The 11,815-nt window shown below is 45.9% G+C and overlaps 1 protein-coding gene and 1 pseudogene across 1 annotated transcript; both read right to left on the bottom strand.

The window, feature by feature from the left end:
- Positions 1–4,146: 4,146 nt before the first annotated feature.
- Positions 4,147–7,041, bottom strand: LOC143618967 (serine/threonine-protein kinase-like protein CCR1 pseudogene; annotated as a pseudogene).
- A 3,215-nt stretch (positions 7,042–10,256) lies between these two features.
- Positions 10,257–11,658, bottom strand: LOC143618836 (uncharacterized). The gene is made up of 2 exons (XM_077090917.1): positions 10,347–11,658; positions 10,257–10,282 (listed from the first exon to the last, which is right to left on the bottom strand). The coding sequence occupies exons 1-2, from the start codon at positions 11,656–11,658 to the stop codon at positions 10,257–10,259; spliced, it is 1,338 nt and encodes a 445-aa protein (XP_076947032.1).
- Between the last annotated feature and the right edge of the window lie 157 nt (positions 11,659–11,815).

Here is an 11,815-nt window from a genome sequence, read left to right as displayed (position 1 = left end):
AGGCTACACGCACAAGGCACTAACTCTCAAATAATTCAGTAATGTCACCTGAAGAGGGAATGAGCAAGCCGGGAATACTCCCGCCCAAAGCCAGGAATTCTCCCGCCCAAATGAGCCAGTCCGTACGATACTGGATGATCTTTTGTACTGTACCTGCCAAGGTATGGACAAAAGAACTGACCAAAGCTGCGACAGCTCACTGACAACAGTACGACGGGCAGCACGCTCTAGTACTTAAAGTCACTATCAGCCGCTGCCTACTCACCAACCCCTGTCGGGGCACGTCCATAGCCTGCAGTTGGTGGAAAAGGAATAGTACACAGCCGGCCTGGTCATTATCAGCCGCTGCCTACCCACCAACCATCAGCATGGCACGTGCGTAGCCCACAGTTGGTAGAACAGGAATACTATTCAGCCGGCAGTACCTGCTTGGAAACCTACATTCGGCTATAAATACTCCAACACCTTGGAATGGTATCATCATCTTCTCTCTAGCTATTTCTCTTAATATACACTTATATTCAAGAGCAATCTAGTCTGATCTTCACGCCGGAGGGTGGTCACAAGGAGGTACCCCCCCTTCTCAGTGACGAGCTCACGGTGTCTGTTTTGCAGGTCATCAGAACAACCATCTTTGCCGGAACTAACCCTCGTGGGAAACATCTATTTAACCCCCAGATAATCCGTAATCTGCCCGGGGTCACTTAGTGTTTCTTCATTGGCGCACCCACAGGGTAATGGTGAGGTGGAAAGAGCAAATAGGAGCATCGTCGACGGCATAAAGAAAAGACTATTGGAACACAGATCCGGCTGGGTAGACGAACTTCCACACGTCCTTTGGGCACACAGAACGATGAAAAAGGCAAGTACGGGAGAAACCCCGTTCAGCCTCACTTATGGCACTGAAGCCATGGTCCCGGTCGAAATTGGTCTACCCTCACCAAGGGTCTTGATTCATCCAGAGGACAATGATGCGGAAAGACGGTTAGACCTTATGCTAACCGAAGAACGCAGAGACTTAGCCGCAGTGCGTGAAGAGAACTACAAACGACAAATGCAAAAGTACTACAACACGCGGGTAAAACTCTGCAACTTCAATGTCGGAGACTACATACTGCGTAACAACGAGGCTTCGAACCAAGAACGCCCAGGAAAGCTGGCCCCCGTCTGGGAAGGGCCATACATTATCAAAGAAGTTTTGGGAAAGGGCGCATACCGGCTCGAAAGGCTCGATGGCACCCCCATCCCAATAACATGGAATGGAGCTCAATTACGCAAATGTTACATGTAGATCAATTCCAAGCTTATAAAGAAACGGCCTGGGGCCACTTCTAATGGAAATGATTCTCCTTTATCACATTGTGTTGATCGCTTTACATTTGTAAACTTTCCGGACGGTATGCCGGTATTCACCGCATAAATATGGAAAGAAGTCGTTGCGTGTGGACGGCGGCAAAACCCGCATAAACACAAAAAACGACAAACCTCCACGCAGGTCAGTTATAGGTGAAGATTGGTCATCCCACTAAATGAAAGTGACGGTCCTACCCGCACAATCATGATAGAGGAAACTGAACACTAACCTATTGACAACCGCTCGTCGAACGGTTAACTTATTCAAAACACTGGGAAAATTGCTAAAATAAACTAAAATATGCATGCGCAAGTCATGTAACGTTTATAACGCAAGTCACAAAGATTCAAAAGTAAGCGGGACTATACCCCTTACCTTGGCAACCGAGTAACTATAAGACATGTGCGGGTACAGTGTCAAGGCAAAACCCTTCACATACTTAGCACCTGCAGGGAATTGAAGCCAAGAATACATCGGCAACCAAGTAACTATAAGACGGGTGCGGGTACAGTGTCAAGGCAAAACCCTTCACATACTTAGCACTCCGCAGGGAATTAAAACCAAGAAGGATCTTATGAGCCATGCTTCCGGAAACGGAAATAACATCCCCGCATAGCGGGAACGTTGAGAACTAGATTGTTTGAAGCTCCAAGATGGAATTGGTTGTTTAACATAATTGATCACTATGTTCAAAACTACCAAAACCTCATGGAGAATCTACACAAGTGGAACTCAACGCTCCTGACTTGCGAGGAGGTTACAGGCCTACCCGCATCATACCCAAAGATCAAGCAGAAAAGTCGGGAATTTCTGCACGTGACATTAGGACTTCCGCGGAAAGAATCCCCATGGAAAACCTTAAAACTAAACCCTTTTCAAAACCCCTTGCTTAAGTCCAAAAGTTCACCTCACTTATTAACAATTCATGAGAAGAACATTGGACTGGGGGGACTTGAAGAGGTAGGTCCCAGCAGAGCCCAGTTGGACCCGCAAGACTCACCTTGAACAGGGACGTCTGCGCGGTTGGACCCGCAAGACTCACCTTAAACAGGGACGTCTGCGCAGTTGAACTCGCAAGACTCCTGAGGGACGTCTGCGCAAAGACCAACTGGATCCGCAGGACCAACCATGCTCAGAGACGCGACGTCCTTATGCGCAGTACGCAAGCTGTTCCCGCAGGAAAAGCCTCCCAATGGTGACGTACTCCGCCTGTTCCCGCAGCTACGGATACTAGCCATCAGGGAAGGCTACCCGCGCAGCAAGGCTACACGCACAAGGCACTAACTCTCAAATAATTCAGTAATGTCACCTGAAGAGGGAATGAGCAAGCCGGGAATACTCCCGCCCAAAGCCGGGAATTCTCCCGCCCAAATGAGCCAGTCCGTACGATACTGGATGATCTTTTGTACTGTACCTGCCAAGGTATGGACAAAAGAACTGACCAAAGCTGCGACAGCTCACTGACAACAGTACGACGGGCAGCACGCTCTAGTACTTAAAGTCACTATCAGCCGCTGCCTACTCACCAACCCCTGTCGGGGCACGTCCATAGCCTGCAGTTGGTGGAAAAGGAATAGTACACAGCCGGCCTGGTCACTATCAGCCGCTGCCTACCCACCAACCATCAGCATGGCACGTGCGTAGCCCACAGTTGGTAGAACAGGAATACTATTCAGCCGGCTGTACCTGCTTGGAAACCTACATTCGGCTATAAATACTCCAACACCTTGGAATGGTATCATCATCTTCTCTCTAGCTATTTCTCTTAATATACACTTATATTCAAGATCAATCTAGTCTGATCCTCACGCCGGAGGGTGGTCACAAGGAGGTACCCCCCTTCTCAGTGACGAGCTCACGGTGTCTGTTTTGCAGGTCATCAGAACAACCATCTTTGCCGGAACTAACCCTCGTGGGAAACATCTATTTAACCCCCAGATTATCCGTAATCTGCCTGGGGTCACTTAGTGTTTCTTCAGGACTCGAGGATTAAAACGACACGACGATGGCGCATGTGTTTTACCGATCATTATGTATTTTGTCGGGTTGAATCGATATCATGAACACGAAAGAAATAAACAAACACACACAACTTAAGAAAATCCGCGTTATTATAATGGTATATTGGTTTTTATTAGTCCAAACCATCTCATTTTGGTCGGTGTCGGTCCAAACTAACGAATTGACTGCTGACGGTTACAACTTTTAACGTATTTGTTCCCAATGGTCTGCGACTAACGAAATCCTAACACCGTTAGTTTCAGGTCGCCGGAAAAACGTTTTTGGTCGGAAAAGTCATATTTTTTCCAGAAAACACCACCCGAACACCGCCAAATCAACCACCACCACTTGAGCACCACCAACCGTTTCCGATGATGGTTCTAGGTTCCTGCGACCTCAATAATTGAGACTTTTACTAGAAAAAAAGTCCCTAAAGGTCCGATACAAAGTTACAAAGATGCTAGAGACAAAAATGCTGAGTTTTCCGGAAAAAGATGTGAGTTTTCCGGCCAAAAACGTTTTTTCCGGCGACCTGCAACTAATGGCGATAAGTTTTCCATTAGTCGCGGACCGTTTGGAACATAAACGTTAAAAGTTGGGACCGTAGCAGCCCATTTGTTAGTTGGGACTGACAGCGACCAAAATGCGATAGTTAGAATTAATAAAACCCAATATACCTATTATAATTAGGAAAATACTCCGTAACTCAAAACTCGGTTACAATAACTCTCTGTGATCAAATCCTTAACCGGCTCGCTAAAAAATTATCGAGTCCGGCTTTCATATGTTAATTAGGCTTATGTTGTTATCCAACTAGCCTAAATCATGAACTCATCTCCAAAAACTGTATACAAATTGCAACTGAATTTATTAATAAAAATTTGTAAAAGAATTATAAAAATCAATCTTTATTACAATTTCAAAAGAAGGTGAGTGTTAATAATTAACAAAAGCTCATAACAAATATACAGTTGCAGAAGAGCAGCAAGTAACTCACAAAAATAAAACCAAGAATAACAAAACCTTCCCAATCACAATATCAAACCTTCCTTCACAAGTTGTTCCAAGAACAATGCGACTTCGCTCATCGACGGTCTCTCACACGCGTTCTCCCTAACCGTCACCTCCGCCAAGTCAGCCAGTTTCAGCAACGGGACCACTACCCGTGGCAGCACCACACCCCGGTCTATAATCGCAGCCGCCCTCCCTTGTTTAATCAAAGGCACTGCCCACTCAACAATATCTTCAGGCGCGCAATCACGGTCTAACGCTTTCCTCCCACTAAGTAATTCTAACAACACAATACCAAAATTATAAACATCATCTCTCATGTCGAGTATCACATCACCCTCATTTCTTAATAGTCCAAAATCTGATATTCTAGCACACCAGTCTGCGTCTAGTAATATATTCGAACTCTTAACGTCACGATGCGCGATGGGTGGATTGTTTTCCGTGTGGAGAAACTCTAGCCCCTTTGCAGCCTGCATCGCGATCCTTAACCGCAAATGCCAGTTTAACGGCGATAACCCGCCGTGTAAATGATCATGAAGTGTCCCATGAGGCATTAACTCATAAACCAACAATCTCTCACCCATTTCAGCACAATAACCCAATAAGTTCACCACATTAGTATGCCTCACACTGCATAATATCTCAAGCTCCATTTCAAACTCTCTACTATTCGTGTGAATAATCGTCGCCGCGTTCGCACGTTTCACCGCCACGTGGCGACCGTCCGCCAACACGGCTTTGTAAACGAACCCGTAACTCCCTCGACCGAGCTCGTTAAACTCCTTAAACCCGTTCGTCGCGTCTTTTAGCTCCGAGAGACGGAACACTTGAGCTAGCCCGGGACACGGTGCGACCGAGACCGCAGACGTTATAACGTCCGGTGCGTCGGTTTCTTTCTCCCCGGGCTTACCGATACAAGACGGTATAACCGAAAACTGCTTCTTTTGTTTACCTTTCGACGGGAAGAAACGAAGCGAAAGGCATAATAATATTAATATCAACAAGAACCCGAGAATCGATGATCCGATTATTATTATCAGTCTATGCAACTGACTTAACCTGTGATCTTGATGATTATGAGAAGCTTTCATATTGCAGATATCCCAACAAGAACTGTTTTGACAAAGCGAGCATTCGGTGCATACCCGATCCGCATTCTCAGTACACGAGCTCGATGGGAAGAACCCGGCCGAGCAATTAAACCCGCAAGGCAAACAAATGCTCAGATCTTTCCTAACACACAAACTAGTCAAGTCCGCCTCGTGCAGCATACTCGCGTTAAACGCAAACATCCCGGGCCCACAAGATCCCGGAGTGCATAAACCCGGGCTGCATAGCTGCAATGGTGGATCTATATTTATATCATTTAATGATGTAGCATTAGCCACCCAACAGTCAAGTACCAAATCATCTTCTCTTATCCCACACATTATCGAATCGGACGACGCAATCGCTAAAAACCCCGAATCTCTCGGGATTGACGACGAATTAACCCGCCCCCAGCACTCGATACCGTGATCATCTGTTCGGATCCCACAATAATGTTGGTCACCTGTTGCTAAAGACACAAATGATGTCCCATCAGGAGGATTTAAATAACCTGTACCAGTATCTAAATCCCCCCAACATTTAACCTCACCAGAGGACTCCAAAACCCCGCAAACCGAGTTTCTACCCGATGCAAGAGCAAGAAACCGATCCGATGAATTAAAAACAAGACCGGATAAACCCGAGGCATTCGGGCCCCAGCATTTAATGATCCCAGTATCATAAACGGTCCCACAACTAAACCCATCACCAGAGACAACTCTTTTAAACATAACCGAGCTAGTTTCTTGATTATAATACAACCCGCTTTGTTTCGAACTTAACCCGCTTGGTGTCGAAACAATCTCCCAACAATCAACCAAACCCGAATCAGTAATTAAATAATACGATCCTCTGATACCACAAACATGATCTTTACCACAACCAATGTACGAATAAGAAGTGGTTTGGTACACTTCAGGTACAAGATTTGAACTATCACCATACGAGTTCCAGCAAGACACGTATGATGTGTTGACTAATATCCCACACATGAAATCATAGCCTCCATTGAGTGCAGCCAATGGAGGCACATCAATGGCAAAAACCGAGGAACTCGAACTACTACCGGAAGAAGAGGAGTAGTTCGAGTTACTCGTGTTTTTGCTTCCCCAGCAAATGACTTCTTGTTTGCCACTTGCGTCAATGGCACAGAAGAAGTCATTTGGGCCGAATACGGCCGATATGGGGCCCATGGATCCGAACCCATATGTGAAAGTGAATGATGAGATGAAGAGCAAAAGAGAGAATGTGTTGTGGGTATTCATGGGATTGTTATGGAAAGATGAAAGCTTCAACTTTCATGAAGAAGAAGAAGATGATGATAATGATGGTGATGGTGATGGTGATGGTGATGCAGGATGGAACATGGGTGTTGGCATGTTGTGTGAGTTATAAATATATGGGATATATACAAGGTAAAAGGTTTTAAGAATTTGTATACAAGTAGAAGTTGTTGTTACTGTTTTGAGATAATGAGATGAGATGCAATGAACTCATGGCTACTTGCTACTTGAGTAGTTGCTACTAGCCTGCTATTGCCTATTGCCATGTGCTAAGCTTCTTATTTGTTTTACATTTATTTACTTTTTTTTATTTTTAAGGCTTAGGTTTTAAATTTTTAATGTAAATCTAGCAAGTGGGACCCGAGCGTTACGATGGGGCGGCGGAACCATAAATATAAAAAAAATTGGAACACGTACAATATTGAAACGTAAATAAGTAATGTAAACCTTTTTTTAAGAAAAAGAGGGTACCTTTAATGCTCCGAGACCTAAACTTTGCGATGGGGCAGCGTAACCATAAACATAAAAAGGTTGAAACAAGCACAATATCGAAACATAGATAAAGTAACGTTATAAACTTTTTTTTAAGAAAATGAGGGTACCTTTAATGCTTTAAGATCTGAGCATTACGATGAGGCAGCGTAAAAAGATTTATAACCGGGTAAAAAAACACAATCCTTTTTGTGACCCACAAGAAATACCCTTAGCCTCCCTATATCCTTCATTTTTTTTCCAGCGAATTATAGACAGCATGGGCCATTATTATCTACACCCAGATAAATCAAAATTTAGGAGTATTAGAATAAATCATCCTCATCTTTTCATTAACAATTCCCATCCGTATAAATAATACAAAGTATCCCGTATAAATGGCAATAATAATCAACTAATAATTACAAGAATAATCAACTATATATAAATATTCTATTACACCCCCGCAGTCGAAGCGGGAGGCGACCGGATGCTGAGACTGGATCTGAAGTCTTCAAACAGAATGCGCGGTAACCCTTTTGTGAAAATGTCAGCAACTTGATAACGAGACGGAACGTGGAGAATTCGAACTTGACCACGCTGGACTTGTTCACGGACAAAGTGGATGTCAAGTTCAATGTGTTTAGTGCGCTGGTGTTGAACCGGGTTACCGGAGAGATAGATTGCACTCACATTGTCACAGTAAACGATGGCGGCTTTAGACAGTGGACAATGAAGTTCCAGAAGTAGATTGCGAAGCCAACAGATTTCAGCAACTACGTTTGCAACCCCTCTATATTCAGCCTCGGCACTAGAACGAGAGATGGTAGGCTGCCTCTTGGAAGACCAGGAAATGATGTTGTCGCCTAAGTACACACAGTAACCACTTGTGGATCGACGAGTGTCTGGACAACCAGCCCAGTCGGCATCGGTGTAAGCAAGAAGTGTGGGATCACGGTGAGAAGTTAGGGTGAGGCCGTATGAGACTGTGCCTTGGACATATCGAATAATGCGCTTTAGAGCATTCCAGTGATCAGTTTTGGGCGCGTGCATATGCATGCACACTTGCTGTACAGCATAACAAATGTCGGGCCGTGTGAAGGTGAGATATTGTAGCGCCCCAGCCAAGCTCCGGTAGAGTGTTGGGTTGTCAAAGGCGGTACCCGAGGTTGCACTGAGTTTGGAGTTCGTGTCGACCGGAGTGACAGCTGGCTTACAAGACGACATGCCGGCTCGTTCAATAATTTCAGTCGCATAGGTTTGTTGAGATAGAAACATGGTGTCTTGGCGTCGGGTGACCGAAATCCCGAGAAAAAAACTTAAGTCACCGAGATCCTTCATGGCGAATTCAGTGGAGAGATACTGCATAAGATGCTGGCGGAGAGAGGTAGAAGAAGTAACCAAGAGAATATCATCAACATAAAGGAGAAGATATGCAGTGTCACCATTTTGATGCAGGATGAACAAGGACGCATCGCAGCCACTTTGAGTGAATCCCAAGGTAAGAACATAGTCTGTGAACCGTTGATACCAGGCTCGAGGTGCTTGTTTTAAACCATATAAAGACTTTTTCAATCGACAAACATGATCCGGGAACTGCTTATCCCGAAAACCCATGGGCTGGTGCATGTACACAGTTTCATGGAGATGGCCGTGAAGGAAGGCATTGGTGACGTCGAGTTGATGAACCGGCCAAGATTTTGATAGAGCAATGGTTAGGACGGTGCGAATAGTAGCAGGTTTAACCACCGGACTAAAGGTTTCGCCACAATCAATACCCACCTGTTGAGATCGACCGTCACAAACTAATCGGGCTTTATACCGTTCAAGGGTACCATCAGACCTGAATTTGTGTTTAAGTAACCACATGCTTCTAATAATGTTCATATGTGGTTCACGTGGCACCAAGTCCCAAGTATCATTATTAATAAGGGCGTGAAACTCATTGGTCATGGCAGTGTGCCATTCCGGTATGGACAAGGCTAGGGATGGGTTTTTGGGTACAGGGATGATGTTTGTGGAGTGAAAGGTGAACGGTTGTTTGGGTTTAATGATGCCATCCATAGCCCGTGTACGCATTGTGCGTGTGGTGGTTGGCTGCATAGGTGGGGGGGAAGATGGGGTAGTGTGGGATGCGGGTTGAGTGGCGGGTGCCGGGGGTGGGGCCAGGCGGCGCCTGGAGTAGGTGAGTATAGGTCGGGTGGAGGGTGGGGAATGGGAGGTAGTGGGTTGGGCCGACGGTGAGGGCGGGGAAGGAGATCGAACTGGTGTATGAGGGGGTGAAGAGGGTGAGGAGGTGGGGTTATGAGGAAAGGAATATGAGTCCCATAGGAACGAGGAAGGAGGATCAGTGAGAAACTGGTATGATTTTTGTGGAGAGGTTTGAATAAGGTTGGCAAAGGGAAAAGTGGATTCGTCAAAGAGGACATGGCGGGAAATAGTAATGTGATGGGTTTGTAGGTTGTAACATTTATAACCGCGGTGGGAAGGAGGATAGCCAAGAAAAACGCATGGGTAGGACCGCGGTTCGAGCTTGTTAATGGTGGTGGAGGGTTTAAGTGGGTAGCAAAGGCAACCGAATACGCGTAAGTGGTCGTATGTCGGTATTTGGGAGTAAAGCAGTTGGGTAGGTGTGCGGAAGTGATGGGTTTTAGAGGGGGTTATGTTGATGAGGTGGGTGGAAGTTTCAAGGGCATGATGCCAGAAGTTTGTGGGTAAGGAAGATTGGGCAAGTAAGGTGCGGAGGATGTTATTAATGGAGCGGATTTTGCGTTCCGCCTTGCCATTTTGTGGCGAAGTATATGGGCATGATAGACGGTAGAGGATACCATGTTTATCAAATAAGTGTTTGAATGACGTGTTAACATATTCTTTACCGTTATCACATTGAAAAGTTTTAATGGTGCGGTTGAATTGGGTGCGAACAAGGTTGGTGAAAATTTCAAATACGGTAAAAACGTGTGATTTGTTTGAGATTGGATATGTCCACAAGTAATTTGTATAATCATCTAAAAATAACACATAATAGCGGTGCCCGGCGGAGCTTATGACCGGTGAGGTCCAAACATCACTATGCACAATATCAAATGGTTGCAATGTATTATTATTAGACAAATGAAAGGGGAGTCTAGTACTCTTGCCAAACACACAAGGTTCACATACAGCTTTATTGAAATTGGAAAAGACAATGGAATTAGAATTCTTCAAAGACTGTAGAAGAGCCGGGCCAGGGTGACCAAGGCGTTGATGCCATAGACTGGAGGACTGAGCAGCAGTGGTGGAGGTGGAGAAACAGTGGGCATCCTTGGAGAAGGTGTAGAGATCACCGCTGCTGTCGCACCGGATTATAGGTTTCCGGGTCTTGAAGTCCTTCACAAGAAAACCAAAGGGATCAAATTCCACAGAAACAGAATTATCTATAGTGAATTGACGAACAGAGATGAGTTTTCTAATAAGGTTGGGTGCATAGAGGACACGGTTTAAGACAAATGGTGGGTAGGGTTTTGGGAAGGTTTGTGGTCCATGTCCATATACCGGAATGGAGGTGCCATTACCAACAATAATATTTTCATTCACACGATTATTAAGAATGGTACGAAAGTTACCTGAGTTAGGGTCCATGCTGATGGTTGCACCGGTGTCCATGACGCCATGCTGATAGTCCGGTGGGTTGAGAGACATGGTGTAAAGTGCCTGTTGAATGTCAGTGGGAGTATAGGTTGCTTGGTGGCCTTGGTGAGGTCGTGGGCCGAGGATCCCTTGGCTGTGGGAGGTGTTCTGTGGTGGGGGGACAGTGGGGTACGGGCATGGGGGTGGTGGAGGAGACCAAGGGAGCCAAGGTGGTGGGGAGGAGGAGGTGGGGTGGGGGGTCGGCATGGTCCAAGCGTAGGTTGTGGGTGAGGTCCAATGACCGTATGGTTGTCCACGCCCAAGGTTGGGATTGCCCCGCGACCAGGAGTATCTACCGCGACCACGGCCCCGGGTGCGTCCGCGACCGCGGGCTGAAGGTGGATTCGGGTCAGGTTGGGCGGCCGAGGGGGGGGTGGGTTGGTTTGTGGTTTTAGAGGTGGTAGTGTGTAAGGCCTGACCGGCTATGGTGGCTGCATACTGGGCTTTCTCGGCTTTTTGACTTTCGATCATACAAAGTTGGGAGCGGGCTTCATGAAAGGATGGGATGGGGTCTTTGTGTTGTAGGATGGTTGAGATGCCTTCATATGCATCGGTGAGGCCAGCAAGTAGGTGTAAGACTAGGAGTTTATTATCAAGGGGAGTACCTACGTTGGCAAGTTGATCGGCGATGGATTTGATGGCTTGACAATAAGCAGACATGTTGGGAAAACCATTAAGCCGAGTGGTTGCAAATTTCTGAAGAAGGTATGTAGCTCGAGTGTTCTTATTGTCTTGGAAAAGGCCTTCAAGAGCCGACCAAGCATCATAGGCCGACATCTTGGGTTTGACAATAGTATTAAGAAGATCATTAGAGATAGTCCCATAGATCCATTGTTTGACAATGGCATCTAGACGTGACCATTGATCATCCAGGGACTGCTGAGTTGTATCTTTTGCAGCATCCGATGAGGAGGATGTTGCGGTTGTGATTGTA

The sequence above is a fragment of the Bidens hawaiensis genome, unplaced genomic scaffold, assembly GCF_021521415.1.
Source record: "Bidens hawaiensis isolate Kalapana, Puna unplaced genomic scaffold, B.hawaiensis_p1.1 tig00002343_1, whole genome shotgun sequence".
Lineage (NCBI taxonomy): Eukaryota > Viridiplantae > Streptophyta > Magnoliopsida > Asterales > Asteraceae > Bidens > Bidens hawaiensis.
Note: the sequence above shows the minus strand (reverse complement) of the source record. Positions and strands in the feature narration are given on the sequence as shown.